At 42.6% G+C, this 17,318-nt stretch overlaps 1 protein-coding gene across 2 annotated transcripts; it reads left to right on the plus strand.

Moving 5' to 3' along the window:
• Positions 459-15,454, plus strand: IL7R (interleukin 7 receptor). 2 transcript variants are annotated; one of them, XR_002433478.1, is made up of 9 exons: positions 459-692; positions 6,031-6,169; positions 7,441-7,595; positions 8,372-8,526; positions 8,891-9,065; positions 9,525-9,615; positions 11,237-11,312; positions 12,674-13,334; positions 13,426-15,454. XR_002433478.1 is itself a non-coding variant. In XM_021381104.1 (8 exons), the coding sequence occupies exons 1-8, from the start codon at positions 602-604 to the stop codon at positions 13,166-13,168; spliced, it is 1,377 nt and encodes a 458-aa protein (XP_021236779.1). In that variant the 5' UTR covers positions 459-601; the 3' UTR covers positions 13,169-15,454. The 2 variants fall into 2 exon arrangements, 1 of the variants encoding a protein (XP_021236779.1); XM_021381104.1 differs by having other exon boundaries at positions 12,674-15,454.

The following is a 17,318-nucleotide window of genomic DNA, read 5'->3' on the forward strand; positions in this document are numbered from 1 at the left end:
CACCGTGCTCCAGGTGAGGCCTCACCAGCACAGAGCAGAGGGCCAGGATCATCTCCCTCAACCTGTTGGCCACACTTCTTTTGATGCAGCCCAGGGTATTGTTGGCTTTCTGGGCTGCAAGGGTACATTGCTGGCTTGTATGATGTCAATGCTTAAAGAATAAATAACAGCAAGTATGATTAGCATTTCATAGCTGGAAGATTTTTTTCTCTTGGACCTGTGTATCTCCATTGAAAGGAAAGCAGATGTGAGGGCTGAATCATTTTCTCAGGAAAATCAGCAGCAAAAATCCCACTAGCTCAAATAGGAGCATGGTCCAAGAAGTTTGCTTTTGACCCACTGGACTTGATCAGTGTGTTCAATGGGTCTGATCCAGAAGGTCCTTAGTTTTGAAGTGAGAAATGTGTTTCAAAGTAAAAGCTCTGCAAATATCTTCTCTCTGGCTTCCTGCTCTCTGCCACTAGTCATCCTTGCCAGCATGTTTACATTTCCCTTGCCTGCGGTCTCTTTATCAAGCAATGGGTTTGTTCTGCATCTAGTATAAAGTCAGTGAGTGAGGGTTTCACACACACACGTCCTGCACACATCCAGTGTGCTCAGAATGACACGGATGAGTATGGTATTGAGCATTTTCATCTTGTTTCTTCATACCACTTTTGGGGAAAGTGGTTGCACCTCAGCCGATTGTGATGGTGAGTCATTTCATGTTCATCTTTACACTCTTGTATGATCTTGAAAACCTGAACTAAGAGCTCAAAAATGCAACTGCTGGATTGAATGTGTTAATGTTTTAGCCTCCATTCTCCTTCTTTTAGTGCCGGTATCTGAGGTGTATGCAGAGCTGCAGGGTTATCTGTTTCATTTCCAAATCTGCTGTTCTTGTAATGTCCAAACTTGTATGAAATGAGAGAAATGATAGCTGTGCAGGGGGCATGCTAGATCAGACCTGTTAATCCTTTCTCGCTGCTTCTAGCGTTTATGTGAGGAGTTGCACCTGTGAGTAGGGTGCTGCTTTACTCTTCTGCAGTCTAGGATCACTCTGAGCTGCCATCAGAGAAGGCTGAGGTTCTGGCTTCTCTTTCTCTTGGCAGTTTCCTCCACAGAAAATGTCTTAATGCACCTCAAGTGTGGCCTAACCTGCTCCACTTCAAAAGAAAAACTTTCTTTTTTTTCCTTTAAACAGTTGTGGAAGTTGTGTCTGCGGATTGTCCCAGTCTCTGTCAGTGTAGCAGCTGAGACCAGGGGCTTCTCACAGCCCATCACTAAGAATATTCATCACTTACATGACAAAGAATTATAAACTAACTCAACAGCTTAAATTCAGGCTTATTGCAGATTTCATTGTATTATTTGGACAAGTGAAAATTGTTTAGAAGCATCGAAAAGGAAAACATAAAAGCAATGATAAAATCCACTGTCTTTTATTCTGCTATCCCTTTTCTTTCTTAAAAGGGACCTCAAAAACTGCATTTAACAGATTCAGTATCAGATCTGTTAAATGCTTAATTCTCTAATACAAACAACAGTGAGAGAGCTTATCGCATTTTTCTGAAGGACATGGACAGTCACTCAGTTAGTGCTATCTTTAGGGTGCCAGAATTTCGTTGTGTGGGAGCAAAAGAGTTTTCTGGTTATTAGGAAGATGATGTTTGTGTACCTGTGCTCTTTCATGAATTTAATGACAAGGAATCTCTTGCCTGGTTTTCATGTGTTATATAGCATTAATACGTATGTGTGTGTATACATATAAATATATACATACTCCTACAGACATAGATAGGGTATGCATGGTAAGCTTTTGAGTTAGAGGAAAACAGAAATGAGCTCAGAATTGCAACTTTTCAAACTTGTTTGTTTCTTTTCTGTTTACATTTTGTTTATACAATTTGCAGCTTCTTAGAGGCAGATTTTGCAAGAAGCTACAGAGGTGAGTGGTCAATGCCAGTGATTTATAGCTGATATCCTCAGGGCTTCCCAACAGCAGAGGGGAGAAGACGTTTCCTTGGTTTCATCACTACCTTCCAGTAAACCATAACTAACATTTTGCTTAGAATTAAAGAGAAAGATGCTTAGAAAATCGAAACAGAGCAATCACCAGCTTTCATGATTTCTTCATGAGTCTCTCAGATTTGGCCAACCAGTTAAAGAAAAGACTCATTTTGGCACTTGCCTTCGTCTCTTCCTCTTTGATGAGTGGTAGGCTGCCTTGTCAGAAGTACTTCCTCAGCTCTGTCCCTGGCCTGGAAGAGAAGCCACAGGCAAACTACGATGAGGCAGCCATAATCATGCAGGTGGGCAGACTTTATGGTGCAACCCACATCAAAACTGTTGTGATGAAAACAAGTCCTCCCTGAATCAAATCAATACTAAGTCCAGGCGATGGGCTGTCTGCCGCCATCAAAACTAGAGATCTCATATGGCTGTGTCCACGGAGAAGGTCACTTTGTTGACTTCACAAACTCAGTCACTGAGCCTGCAGGCACTTATCAGTGCCTTCAGTTTTACACACTGTGGTTAGTCCTAGTGGTTTCAAAGCATAAGGCTGACACACGAGAATAGCCTCTGCTAGCACTCTTGGTAAAGGCTTGTAAGAATCCTGCTGTGATTTGAACCTCTCTGCTGGATGTTGGCCAAACTCAACAAGGGTTTGACCCAAGGAATGACCATTTCTGTAAAGATCAGTTTTTCTCACACTGTCTCAAGCCCTGTCTTTATTTCATTATTGCCAGGCTCAGGTGTCTGTCTGGCCTGGTCTTCTCAAAGAGAAAAAATTACAATCTTGTAAATTTTTAATTGTGTAGTAAGTCCTTAGCGATTTGTGTTGGAGTCACTGAAACTGTTTATGTAGTGGACACATTTGCATGTTTTGTTTCCGAGGGTTAGGGAAGAGGTATAATTGAGCAAAGTGCATGTGTACATCAGATCAAAAAGAATTACTCTGTCCTTAGAAAAAAATGTAGGAAAAGCATTTCAAATTTCAAATATCATAACTTTAATTATCATATATTCTATGATTAGGATTTTATTTCAATGAATAAGGAACTACATTATCAGTTATATGAAAGTTCAGTGTGAAAAAGGCGAGGTTAGTTTTCCTTCTGCTCAGCACCGAAGACTCTCTGTGCTGTTTAAACATTACATGACAGTTGGAACTGCATAATTTACAGTCAGACCGACAGAGACTGACTTAAAATTTCTGTCAGTTTTCAGCAAAACTGCAGCAGATAGCTGAAAAACTCATTCTGATATGCTACTTTTTAATATATTTATCCGTTTTGTGTGTTTATATGAAGTATGATATATGTGATTTTTTACTCAGAAAATACCCAGCAGTGTCTCTCTACTATATTAAGGTAAGATCTGTCATTCTAACTCATAAATTTCAATGCTGACTTGAGGTAGCTGTGAATATAAATAAGCTGGTCTGCTGGATCTTTGTAGCTGAGATCTTAGAGATGTGCATGCAAGTTTGAGTGTCTAAAAATTGTTTTTTTTTTTTCCATTTTATGTGGATTCATTTCAGTTCATTTTTTATGCCGTTAATTTTGAATATGGATATACATCTATGTGTACACTCTTACCCTTAAATATATAATTGTATCTAATACCCATTTTTGTAGCTACATGTTTGCCCAGATGTCTCAGAGCTCTGTCTGTCAAGATTTCCCTGCATTAAACTGCTGCAGGGCTTGTTCTGGAGATGCACTGACCTCTGTGTCTCTCTTAAATGTGGCAGACAAACAGGGTGGCACTCTATCTGCACTGTCTAAGCTGCACAGAGTGTTTTCTCAAACCTGCAGCATTGGTGGAAGGTGTTCCATGTCTTCATCTTTCAGGAGGGACTAACTCCCCATGGGACTGGTGACACCAGATCTGCAGTGAGAAGGGAAGACCTGGAGCAGCTTCTTAGAACCAGCTGCTTCCAGTGGCAAACAGCCATCTTAGCTCGGGGGATAGATCAGAGAAGCATCAGATGCTCTCGTCCCTCCTGCTAACCAACACAGGTGCTAGTTGGCAGCAGCTCATTTCTCAGCCCTGCACTGCTTTTGCCTATTTTTCTGCATTCCTGAATGATTTCTAAAATACTTCCCTTACTCAAAACTCATATCAAGATGTGTTTCTGATCTGAGGTCAGCAGGAAGCACTGGCTGTTAGGGACCCTGTGAGTGACACACTTTACTTACCTTTTAATGCAATCAAAAAACTGTCCTCTGCATTCTCTCTTCTATTAAACTGCTTTGGATCTTCAGGTGTACTTCCACTCTAGACAAAGTCTGCTTCTCCCCAGCAGGATTGGCTGGGGATCATGGGCATCACCAGCGGGACAGTGTCCAAGTGGCTGCTCACCCCTCAGTGACCTGAGTCCGCTGGGCAACAGCAGGGATGACTGATGTTTTCTCTGGAAGGGATTTTCCATTGGAAATATTTCCATGGGCATTTCCCCACAGTGTAAATGCAAATATGTGAATCACTGATATCCTTGGAACAGCCCAGGTCTTGTTCACACTGAAAGAGATGTCCAGCATGGAACGGGCACATTGGAGGAATGGGAAGGAGAGGACCAAGAAAAGAACTGGGAATAGTCCCTGGACATGGGAGTAAGTCTGAATACCATCACAGCTATGCTGACCCCCTGGTGGAAGGGGATAGAGGCGTTCCTGCCTTGAGGATCTGCACAAGGGCTTGTGATAATTCCTTCATTGTCTGCTAGGCAACAGTGTGTGACATTTCATGAAATCAGGTTAAATTGGCAAGGTCTGCCAGAGAGAAGTCCTCTCAGAAACATCAGCTTTTGTTTCACTGACATCATGTATGCCAAGTGTGGGACACAAGACGTATGGTCTTAGTCAAATCATGATTGTTGTATGAGTCATCAAAGCAAATCTGCAGGAAGACACATGTTCTGGCAGAATGTCTGAGCTTTCCCTCCTTAGTCCAAGTCTGTGACATTTCAGAAGAGTCTACAGTACAGTCAAACTGTGCTGTGGTGCTTAATTTCTTCGTGACACCATGATACTTCTGTTTTCATAAAAACTTCCTTATTCTCCAGGATTTTCAGGAACCTGGGGACTGGGCATGGGCAGTGCAAGGCCAGGAGGAGGCTGCTGGGGTCTGCTGGGATGTCTGGTGCAGGCGCAGTGCTGGCAATTGTGTGCACCCTCTGCTGTGGAGCTGTTGCTTCAATGCTATGGGTGTTCGATATATTTTCAGGTTGTTCTGCACTGAAATTCCTGTACAAATAACTGTTGTTAAAACTAGCCTGTGCTTGTAAGCAGGTACAAGCCTTGAACATCAGCCCCAGACACATTTGGCAGCAGCTGTACGGTATATATTCCCCAGTGCATGTTTCTGTGCTGTTTATTTTTGAAAGTGTTTTGGTCCTTGACATGACTATCTGCTTTACAACAGGCATTGTGAATGTGTATTACTCCACTTTGTGTGTCTAAGGATAGCAGTATTTTGTGGTTTTTAATAAAAAACCTGTTTGAGAAAGTTCTGAGATGATTTTCAGGTGGAGAAAGTCCTGATTTTTCTTGGTATGAAGATGATCCAATACTTTCACAGTGACAATTCCCCCATTCCTGGCTCAAGCTCTGGAGGAATTAGGTTGCAGAGTGGACAATATATTTTCTCTGTTTCCATCTGAAGATAGGACTATTTCACAGAGGTTTCAAGGACGACATTAGTATCCCTCTTTGCTCATGAGTAACGGAATAGTACAGACATAGGTTACACCAAACTGTCTGTGATGTAGTGTTGTTTCATAGTTTACAGACTGGTGATGCCATATGTACCTCAGTGTGTGTCAAGTGAGTGGGCTTCATTGGCATGCATGGAGAGCAATCGTGGAAGGTGCAAGCGTCTTTTAATTTCGTTTTGAGAAAGCTTTCTTTGCTTCTTACAAAACAGATGGGCTGATCCTCTTCCTTTCAAGCAACCACATAAAGGAGCAACCTTCTTTACAATGAAGTTGCAAACTGAATACACACACCGGTTTGCTTCAGTAACATCCTATTAATCTCTCTCTAGGGACCTTTGGAGATGACGAACCTGATAATTTTGACATTGACTGCTTCAGCCAGCTGGAATTTAAGGATTCCTACAGCAGCCTGACCTGCAATTTTACAGAGCTGCCACCTCACAACACTAACTATACCCTGACTGTGTGGTAAGTGCTCTCAGCCTGTCCTTTGGTAAACTTCTGGGAAGTTTAAGTACCAGTGAGTCACACTGCCGAATGTTCGGAAACAGGAGCAGAAAAGCTGAACTAAATTCTGTTTGAGTGCTTTACCAAATTCAAATACTGTATTTAGTGAAGAAGATCTTCCTGAAACAGAATCTAAGCCCAGCAAGAAAAAAAGTGGACTGGAAGGATCTGTAAAGGGCATTATGACATCTACAGTACTCCTCATCTTGCACCTGTTGCTCTGAAACTTTTGTTATTTCTGGTGAAGCTGAGCATAAACTGAAAGTATTTTTTTCCTTTACATTAAATGATATTAAAAAAAAAAAAAAGGAGAGAGAATTCTGGTTTTCCACTGGAAATACAATTATCTAGATCAAGACAAAAATTAAACAATTGTCTTTGCATACTCAGACATGCAAAACAACCACAATGGAATGAGTATACAAAAACTGGACAGCTACCAAATGCATCAGTGATTTCCTCTTGTAGTTGAGGCCATGGAGCAATTCCACCTTATTTTTTAACCGATACATCTAGGTGAAGAGGTTCAGATTTTGTTTCTGTAGCATACTCCTGCTTTCTTTTTGTCTGATTCTTCTGAAGCTAAAAGTACTATGGCTGCAAGCAAAAGAAGTGAATTTTTCTTTTTTTTTTTTTGCACCTTACTATTCTAATCATTACTTCCCCCCCCCCTCCCCCCCCACCTAGTTTATTAGAATTTTTTTGTCCTTCATTTTACTCTAGATTTTGGATGAAGTTTTATGGCAGTTTGCACACACTTGAGGTGCACAGATGGAAGAACAAACAGACACATTTCCACTTCTGAAGCAGTACCATGAGACCCTCATGGCCTGGCTGGCCATTGACCCTATATCTAATGCCAGTTCAGTCAACAAGAAATTCCTCATTAGTTTCAGGGAGTATCCATACATATCACTTAATATTTAAAAATGGCAGCAGTAAGACCATGTATAAAGATACATTAACACATGCATCTCCAATGTAATCATTTTTTTGAACTGTTTTTCTTGGAGAATTCCAAGACTCTTACTGTGACTCATATCACTTGATCGTTATGCTCAAATACCATGAGGAAAGGCACTATCAATCTTTCAATCCCTACATCTGCATGGTATTTTTTCTTAATATACTGTCACACTTCATTGAATTTGAAATTAGCAACAAGAATCTGTCCCTTACAATTTTATAGTGAGACTGAGAAGAAACTGATGTTGTATTGTTTTGGCCAACAGTACCAAGGAAGACAGCAGTGACCTGTGTTCCAATATGGAGAAACAGGAGGATGTTTATTTTTTACAATTCAGCGATATACTCTCAAATAAAGACATTTGCATGGGATATGAGACAAAGAGAAGGGTCTGCAGGAGTCTGATTGTAACTGACATAGGTAAGACACTGAGAATTTTGGACGTTATTCATGTATGGACATCAGTGGAAGGAAATAATATTGTCAAATATTATTTGACCCTTGGCAAAATTTAAGGGTCAATCTGGAAATTAAATTGTGTCTGAGAAAGGGATGAGGTCTGGATTTTGAAGGTGATAGAGTGTGATGTTTCGAAGCCTAATGTGATTAACGCCCATTCAAAATGTGCATCTGAATTCTGGCTTTTAATAGGCCAGAACTGGATGTAGATTAAATCATGCAGCTGGTAAAAGCAGCTAATCCTCGGCCTGGATGAGTTACTAAGCAGGGACATTTTGTTCACCTCTTACTAGGACTTGCACAGTATCAGGGCTTACCAGTTCGATTCTAGAATGAGCTCAGCAGCACATAGAAGTCCCACACAGTGACCACAGAGTTGAAAGATCTCATTTTTTCATGCTTTGCATTTTGGTGGAGCCTGTGGTGCTTGTGGTGCTGAAGGGACACTAAGAGCCCAAAAATGATTACTTCAAAACCACAGCAGGACCTGTCTAAGCTCAGGAACTGCTTTCCAAGAATAAATGTGACATGTCACATTCTTAGGCTGTGCTTGACACAGCCCTGCTTCAGCTGGTCAACATTAAGCCCCTTTTGGGACCAAGGTGTAATGATGAGCTGACATAAGCACAAAGCTCACCCAGCTCAGGGCAACTCTCACTCTAAACCTTCATAGTTATCCTACATGGGTTTTAACTTGAAAATGACTCAGTTATGTCTTGGTTTGTTATTATTTGCAGTCAAGCCTGAGGTACCATTTGACATAAACATAACATATCAAAAGGAGGCAAATGAATATCTTATTCATTATAGTACACCACACTCACGGAAGAAATATTTAAAGGACAAATTAATACACCAAATAGCCTATCGGCAGGAAGAGAGCACTTGGAAGGTAAGTATATATTGTTAAGCTTACCTAATTTCTGAAATTAAATATCAGTATCATGCAAGAACTCTCTAGTCTGCCTTTCTTAGTTTTCCAACTGACAGCTTGGAAAGGAGTAATATTTGGCATTTGGAAATTCTGTTAGTCAAAGCAATTTGCGACTGACATTGTTCTTGTCTGTTAGGTACTTCTCTGGGCTACAGAAGTTTCATTCATTTGTACTTTGCTTTTGCCATGGAAACAGAAGATGAAACATCATGAAGAAACAGAACCATCTTAACTGTAATAGTACTGATGTTTGTGTTGGTGGTTCTGCTCTTATTTTCTATGCCTATTAGAATGTAATTGCTTTTTTTGTGTGTGTGTTTAGACCATAGAGTCGCCATACCTTCAGGTAAAGTTACTGGGAAAGAACCTTGAAACAGATGCACTGTATGAGGTGAAAGTACGTTCTCAGCCCAACGGAGATTATTTTAAGGGCACGTGGAGTGAGTGGAGCACTTCGAAGAGCTTCAGGACCACAGGAGAGCACTCCACGGAGAGCTGTACGGGCAAAAACCACTTTCATCCAAGAGAGCTAAGGGGTTCTCAGGCCACAGACTAGCTTTCCCTGCAGCAGAAGCGATGAGAGCATGGGGAGGGATGAATTAGTGGCCATAGCAGTTCCAGCCCTTGGCAGCACCTAGGCATAGTGTGGGCTGGGCGTCACATCAACACTGCCATAAGGACACAGTGAGCAGCAGCAGAACACATGGTGCTTCAGTGGAGCTGGGAACCAGCCTGAAGCTTAGCTAAGGCTGGAGTCAGGCTGGAGTAAGGCTGGTCACCCAACATCTCTCCACCTCCATGGAGTCAGAGAAATGTACCATTGCTCCAGACCAGTGATAGGAAGGTGCAATGCTGGGCATTCGTCCCTAATGGATTCTCTGAGGTGGCATTATACCTAGAGTGTCTAGCAGTGAGGCACATATACGCACTGACAGGTGTTCTGTGTTTGCCTTTAGATAGCAGCATGTTCATGATTATACTCTCCATCCCGGGATTCATTCTGTCAGTTGTCATGATTGTCCTGATCCTAACATTTTGGGAAAGCAGGTAATGGTAATCTAGATCTCTTCATATGAGAAAGGGATTTGCAAGCCAGTCCTGTTCTGACAGTTCTATTGCTTTTCCTGTGGTACCTGTGAACTATTCTCTTTCCATTTCTGAGCCTCTATATCATGCCAAAGGCAAAGAGTAGAAGTGGGCAACATAAGAGGCAGTTCCAGCAGGCAGTAGATGGCCTATTACACCTCTGCTGCTTCAATCAGACTTTAGTCCTGGGCTTGAAGCACTGAGACTCTTGGGGATCTGAAGCCACCATGAAACATTTACGTAGTCACTGTCTCACTGGAGGCACATTTGACTGAAGAGCTTCAAGGAAGATTCAGAAAAGAAAGCAAACTGTGGGTTTTAGTAAAGTCCTGAGAGGTCTGGAAACTGCACAGTGGGGAGATTGCCTCTTTTTCTTTCACAGTCTGAGTCAGCAGGATGCTGCTTTTGGAAGTGGTGGGGCACTGCTCTCTGCAGCAAGGGCTTGATGGCTGTCAGCTGTGAACCCAGCTTTTTTGTGTGGCAAAACCAGGCTCTGCAGCCCCCTCCAAAGATGTCAGGACAGAGGTAGAACTGGAGATACACTATCTGCACAGGCAGTCCTTAGCCTATGCTGGCTTTTTTTTATATATTGGCTACCAACAGTAGACAGGTACCTGTAAATATATTTTAAAATATGTTGCTATATATACTTACATGGAACAGATAGCTAGTATACAAATTTAAGAAAATAAACACACACGTGAATAATCTGGTAAGACTGGAATCTGAAGGGAAAAACTCCCGAATTCAGCACAGGAGATGAGCACCCTACAAGGCAGAGGCCAGGGGCCGCATGGTGGCACTCAGCCCCTGCCCATGGCAGCTCTGCTGACATCTACAAGGATGTCTGCATGTGAGCCGCTCTATACTTTTGTATATATGCACCTGTACACAAACACATGTATGAACAGAAATATAGATTTGTATGTATCTATGATATTATAACATTGCTGATATAATGCTGATATATGCTGTTATATCACTGCAATCTTGAATTTCAGGCAGGCTATGTTGTCTAGATGTATCGTGGCTAAGGGTCTCCGCAGCAGCATGGCATGAGAACTTTGCTAGAAGTAAGAAGAGATCTACGGGGCAAGGCTATACTACAAATATCTGGAGCACAGAATAATGACTGTGGGTTAGGAAAATGTGCAATTCTTTGACTAATGTAAATATGCAGAGGCAAATTTCTGCAAATTTGCACTTTAACCACAGCCTCATTTTTTTCACTTACAGAAAATGGTTTCATCATGAAAAACCCAGTTAACACAGCTAGATGCAAATGAGATCTTTGCCAGCACCATTTGCTGCTTTCTCAGTACTTGCTGAAATGTCTTACTTTAATGGAGACAGTTTGTGCACTCAAAAGAATAGTGGCTTTTAGGTGACCTTTATATCACATCTTCTTCTCTTGTCTTTGCACATTTTCTGGAACTTCTCAGTCATTATTCTGTGTAATGCAAGCCACTCCTAAGGCGTTTTTGAGAATTAGTACAAATAACACAATATGAAATCCTGATATCTCAACACGTCTCATTTTTGCTGCTGTTGAACCCCATCATGTCTACTGTTGCTCTTTCAGGATCAAGCCTGTTGTGTGGCCAAACCTTCCTGATCATAAAATAACTCTGGAGCGACTGTGTAAGAAGCCAAAAAATGTATGTATTCCTACTGTCTTTTTCGCTTGATTATAGACTATTGGGAACAAAATGAATACTCATGACAGAAGGTACGTGCCTTTGCTGCAAAAACCAATCCACCTTTCAGAAATGACTTCTACATTCTACTCGAGAGCTAATGGCACAGGCAAATGCTAGTGAAAGGTATAGATATAACAGACAATTCAACTAGTACCTGAGTTTTGGATTGTGCAAAATTACTACAGAGGGCTGGAGAACTTGATATATGAAGAAAGGTTGAAGCAGTTGGGTTTGTTTGTAGGAAAGAGGATGTTGGAGTGCTAATCACAGCCTACTGATACCTAAGTGGTAGGAAGTGGTGAGATGCTCTCTTCACAAGGATGCATGGTGACAGGACAAGAAGTAACAGGCCATCACTGCTTCAGGGAAAACTTCATCTGGATATAAGAAAAGAATCCTTTGCTATGAGAACAATTAAGTATGGTGTAGTTTGCCCAGAGAAGAGGTAGAATATCTCTTGCTGGAAATGTTTGAGTCTTGGCTTGACAGGGACCTGAAAAACCCAGTTTAAGGTCCTCTTCTGGCAGAAGGTTGGACCAGGTATATTCCTGCGGTCCTCCCCAGCTGAGACATTTTAGTGCTTTTATGAAACTGTGGTCATGGAGCTGGATGGGAGTCCCTCTGCCAACTTCAAACATCCCTGGTGATATCCATGTACCCTTACATGGCCAACAGAGTTGCTCATAGACCACAGAGGACATGAACCCGTATTTTCCCGATAAAAACCTGATGGGTAAATGATACAAAATTTAACAGGTAGGACTAATTGGTTGTCTATTACGTCTAGTATGGTTTTTTTCACTAGGGAACTCATCTGCCCTGTCCTGTCAACACTGCAGGTGGTGATTTACTAGCAAGTTCTTAATTTTCAGACTCTCCCATCCCTTGTGCTCACTCCCCAGTGCGGGGATTCCTAATGTATTTCAAGAAATGGTAACAACATTTAATTTGCCACACTGCTAAATTAGGAAGATAAAACTGAAAGGAACAACCAGGTTCAGCACCCTCATTCCTATGAAATAGGTGTTGTGCAGCAGATAAGTGGCTCCAAAACGGCTCTGAAACACCACATTGTACAGAGCAGTCCAGTGATGCTACCTGTAGGAGATCATAGAACAGATTCAGATTAACATACAAAAAGTTTTCAAGCAATGTGATAGTTAATTCTCTGCTACCCTATCTTTTAGCCTGTGCAGGGTTACATTCAGAATTAAAGAAATAACAAACACCCTTCTAAAATCAGATGAACTCTTGATGCATCTTTTCTGTTACACAGATGGCCACTGGTAACTGACTATGCTGTTTCTTTTGCCATGCAGAATTTTGATATAAGCTTTAACCCAGAGAGTTTCGGTTTTGTTTTTATCCATGAAGTGGATGGCATTCAAGCAAAAGCGGAACAGGAAAATTTTCTGCAGCCACAACCTACTCCAGAGACAGATGTTCCACCAAAGTTTAGGAGCGGATCAGACCTGAAGAGAAACCCTGCAAGGACTGACAAAAGCAGCCTGAATGTGTCTGTGAATTATGGAGGAATCTGGTCTGCAGAGGCTCTGCATGGACTCCTTGGTAGCAGCCAGTCTGCAGACACTGCTGGCATCTGCAGCTCCAGCACGTATGAGGTGTGCCACTGCAGCGGGGTGCTCCTGTGTGACGATGGCTTTCACCTTCCCTCTGCTCCTCCCTTGGATCCTCCAAGCCAACCTGGTCCAGAGCCCCAGAATGGCATCGTGGTGCCACCTACCAGTGAATTGAAGTCACCAAGCGATGAAGAAGCCTATGTCACCATGTCTAGCTTTTACAAAAATCAGTAGGCCTTACAGATAGCACATAACACTGCCTTTTCTCTAAAACAAGCAGGATACTGAAGCTTTCTGTTTTGTTCTCCTGTGTTCTGTCTCATCTAGTTCCCACCTTCACCATGCCCTGCTCACAGTGCAATGCTGTACGAAGAAGTGTGGGTTCTTCTGCCTTTCAGTGGTGAGTGGCCTAACTTCTGCCCTCTGTGTCCCAGCAGCAATCTCCACTGCAGCAGAAATGAAATTTAATTTTATCTGACTTACGTCTTCAGATCTGATTAACCCAGAGCAATGACGCTGCACTCCAGCCAAGGATAATACCATGTCTAGGAGAAGTGAAACCTATTAAGCTCTTGTTAATGCCTAAACAAGAAATATAGCAACAAGTTCAAGTGAAACTGAATGTGATCTTTCTCACATTAGACCAAGAGTAACTCCTCTGCAGCTGGTGGAAGTCCACATAAGTCCATAAGTTTTTTTGTAAAACTTATGGACAGTAAGTGACAGTAAACGAGAGTTGCTATCAAGCATTAGTCACCTGGGGATTCAGAATATTGGTCGCTGCAAAGGTAGTTGACTGAGCCCCCAGGAAAGAAGAACATGGAATCACTTTTGGAAGATGTTTTCACAGACTTATTTTTTTGAGAGATGAAAACAGCACAAAACTCGACGTACCACTATATTTTGCTATTGGTATAAACGTACCCCAGAGCTAAATTCAGGATCCATACGTATTTGTGCTACTGTCATGTATTAAAGACTCTCAATATCTCATGTCATGTATTTGCAATTTTTAGCTAAGAAAACAAAACAAAATCAATGAAAAACAAAGTCCAAGTTCTTCCTGGAACTGAACTGGGGCTATAAAATGCATGGTGCTTTCTTTCTCTGCAGCTCTTGTGCAAGCATTAGTGCAGCATGCAAGTACTTTCCAGGACAGAAGGGATGTGTGGGCAACGTTCGCTCACTAGAATTGTCACCAGTGGCTGTGTCTGCTTAAGAATACTTTCAGTTGGGCCAGGTACTTTTTTCATGTGGCTTCTGGCCTAGGAATATGGTTGGAGCATCATGAAACTTGCCACTGATCCAAAGATCTATATTTCAAAAATAGTAGCTTGTAAATTGCCTGGAGGTAATGTAGAAAAACTCTTTAATGTTATGACCCAGGAAGGCACCCTGTCCCTTCCTATCTGTCTTTCTGAACTCTGTGCCCATCTCTGAGGGACTCCCCATGTGCTGCCACTGAGAGGACTGAGCCACCCCACTGTCCCTGTGGGACACTGCACACTGCGGAGCACACGCTTGGAGACAAAGCTGCTACAGCCACATGGCTGCATGACAGCCCAGCAGTGTGGCCATGGGAAATCCAAGCTGCCTTGCTGTGTTCTGGGATTGGGGTTCACCTCACTGTGAAGTGCCAGGTCCTCTAGCTGCTTGAAATGTCCTTTACTGACATGTCCATGTTCCCAGAATATAAGGGCAAAAAGAGTCCTCCCTCATCCTCACAGCTACCCAAACATTTTCTGACTGCTAACAACCACTGAGAAGTTGTTATATTTAAGATAGTCCGCTGGAGAAAACCAGTGCTCTCAGGACAGCTCTCTGCCAGCCCCAGGTCTCTGCATGCACAATGGCATGGGGTTTGGCTCATGGAAGTTCAGTGACATTTGCAGAATTTTTCATCACTGTTTCTCACCAAATTACAGATTGGTTAATACAGTAGAAGAAGATGAAAGCCCTGGACATTCATTTGGTTTATATTGCTTGGTTTTTGTTAAAATAAATAGCTGCTGGTAATGCTCATACTGTGCAGACTTGCACAGTGCAACTGTAGATGTGGAGAGAACGTGCTGGAAAGATAGCCTCTTCCAGTAACACAGTGATAAACATAGCGGGGATAAGCAAAAGCATATCATAAAAATGCAGTACAGTATGTGCTGTGCTTGTTCTGAATTCATATATACATTTTTAATGAGTAAAATGTCCATCAACCGTATCTATTTGCACTATTTAAACGGTAAGTTACCCACATGTAACAGTCTTCCTGTTTGTCCAGGTACACTGGACAAGGTACACTGATTTTTAATACGGGAAAAGTGCTAGCAACTTGATGTTTATTTCCTTTAACCACTCTGAAACTGTTATAATTTTCCTATGTAGTAGCCATATTTTTGCATAGCTGCTAATGTTTAAATATTCATTCTGTTCCCTACGTATTATTTTATTTAATTAGATAACTTGTAACCTTGGTTTTATAATGTCTTTACTGTATTAAAAGGACGTGGCTATTTGCATGACCTATTCATGTTGTTCTCAGTCTCTCTACACATCTTGCTCTATCAGCACTGAAATTAGGACAACTCCACAGGCTTTGTCCAGCTTCAGCCAGGAAAAATCCCAAATAATTCCAGACAGCTCAGAGGTATGAATGTGTGGAGGTGGTGCCTTATGGCTGCTGTCCCTCTGCCAGGGGCTCACAGCTGCTCTGGGAGCCAGAAGCATTGACCAAGCCTCTGTCCACAGCCACAAGTCCTCACCAACAGCACCAGCAAAAGCAAAAACCCTCAGGCTTGTGACGGTGTGGGTGTGTGTACATGAAGGCAGACTCTCATATAGGTTGCATCCTCAGAGATGCTTCAGTAACACGCTGCTGAATGCTGATAAATATGCAGCCAAGAAAAACAAAGCAGTCTTTTTGTCAACACATTCATTCCACTGTAGCTTCTCCTCATGAAGGTTATAATGTCAAATACGTGAGTTACTTTATTCCAGGTGTGCAGCTGGGAAGATGATGAAGCAGAGCGTATTTTCAGGAATGAGCACAGCCAAATCGAGGAGGGTAAAGGGTTAGCAGTAAGGTTTCAAAGGACCCTGTCTCTCAGAAACAGCAGTGAAAACCTAAATAACATCCATAGAACCATGGAATCAAAAAATGGCATAGGTAGGAAGGGATTTTGATGCCCACCCAGTCCCAAACCCTGCTGTGAGCAGGGCTGCCCCCACTAGACCAGGCTGCCCAGAGCCCCATCAAACCCAGCCCTGAATGCCTCTTGGGATGGAGCACCATAGCTTCTCTGAGCAACCTGTGCCAGTGCCTCATCACCCTCTGAGTAAAGAACTTCTTCCTACTATCTAATCTAAATCTCCTCTCTTTTAGTTTCAAGCCATTCCCCCTTGTCCTATCACTGCCCATGTAAGAAGTCAGTCTCCTTACCTTCTATAAGCTCCGTTCAAGTTCTAGAAGGGCACTATCAGGCCTCCCCAAAGCTTTCTCCAGGCTAACAAGCCCAGCTCCCTCAGCCTGTCTTCATAGCAGAGGTGCTCCAGCCTTCTGAGCATCTTCGTGGCCCCCTCTGAACCCACTCCAACTGCTGTCCAGTCAGCGCCAACAGCCCAGTCATAGCAGTGGTGTTTGGGAAGTCCTGTCAGGCTGAGCTCTCACCAGCACCGAGCTCCTCCAGGATAATGCCGTTTGGAGATTAATTCCCTCTGCAACACGCAGAGACCAGCAGGTCTCCCTCAGATTTGACAGTGGCCTGAGCTGTGGAAGCTGAATCTCTTGGAAAAATCAGTCACTGGCTATTTTGCTGGTGCTGGGTCATGATATTTCAGCAGTCCCATTTTCAGTATTCCTGAACGTCATATGCTATTTTACAGTCATCAAGGTAAATACAATGGGTGTATATATATAAAAAATTTCTTGCTAGCTTACAGAGATTTTCTGGGGGAAAAAAAGGAGAAATCTGAATAGGCAGTAAAACATGCACCACACATACTCCTGGTCTACAGACAGCTTGCAGACACACAGTACATACATGAAAGTCAGGTCTGAGTGGTCTCCTTAATCTACAAGACAGCATTTCCCCCACTGCCGTTCCCAGCTCCATGTCAACACCTGCATGCAGCCCAGCTCTGCTTTCACATCCTGCATGCCCCCTTCTTCTCTGTAGCACAGCCTTTCTCACCCACGCCTTCTACATCCTGCACTTGAACTCAGCTGCACATACTGTCTGCAGAGAGCCAGGCTGCCCTGTGCTGCATGTCTGGGGCTGACAGCTGCTGCACTGGGCATGCAAGCTCCCAGTTCTTTCCTGTGCTGGCAGTACAGCGCAGCTGCCCTCATTTCTATCCTCATCTTTCCACAGCTCATTTGTATAAAGCAAAC

The sequence above is a fragment of the Numida meleagris genome, chromosome Z (genome assembly GCF_002078875.1).
Source record: "Numida meleagris isolate 19003 breed g44 Domestic line chromosome Z, NumMel1.0, whole genome shotgun sequence".
NCBI lineage: Eukaryota > Metazoa > Chordata > Aves > Galliformes > Numididae > Numida > Numida meleagris.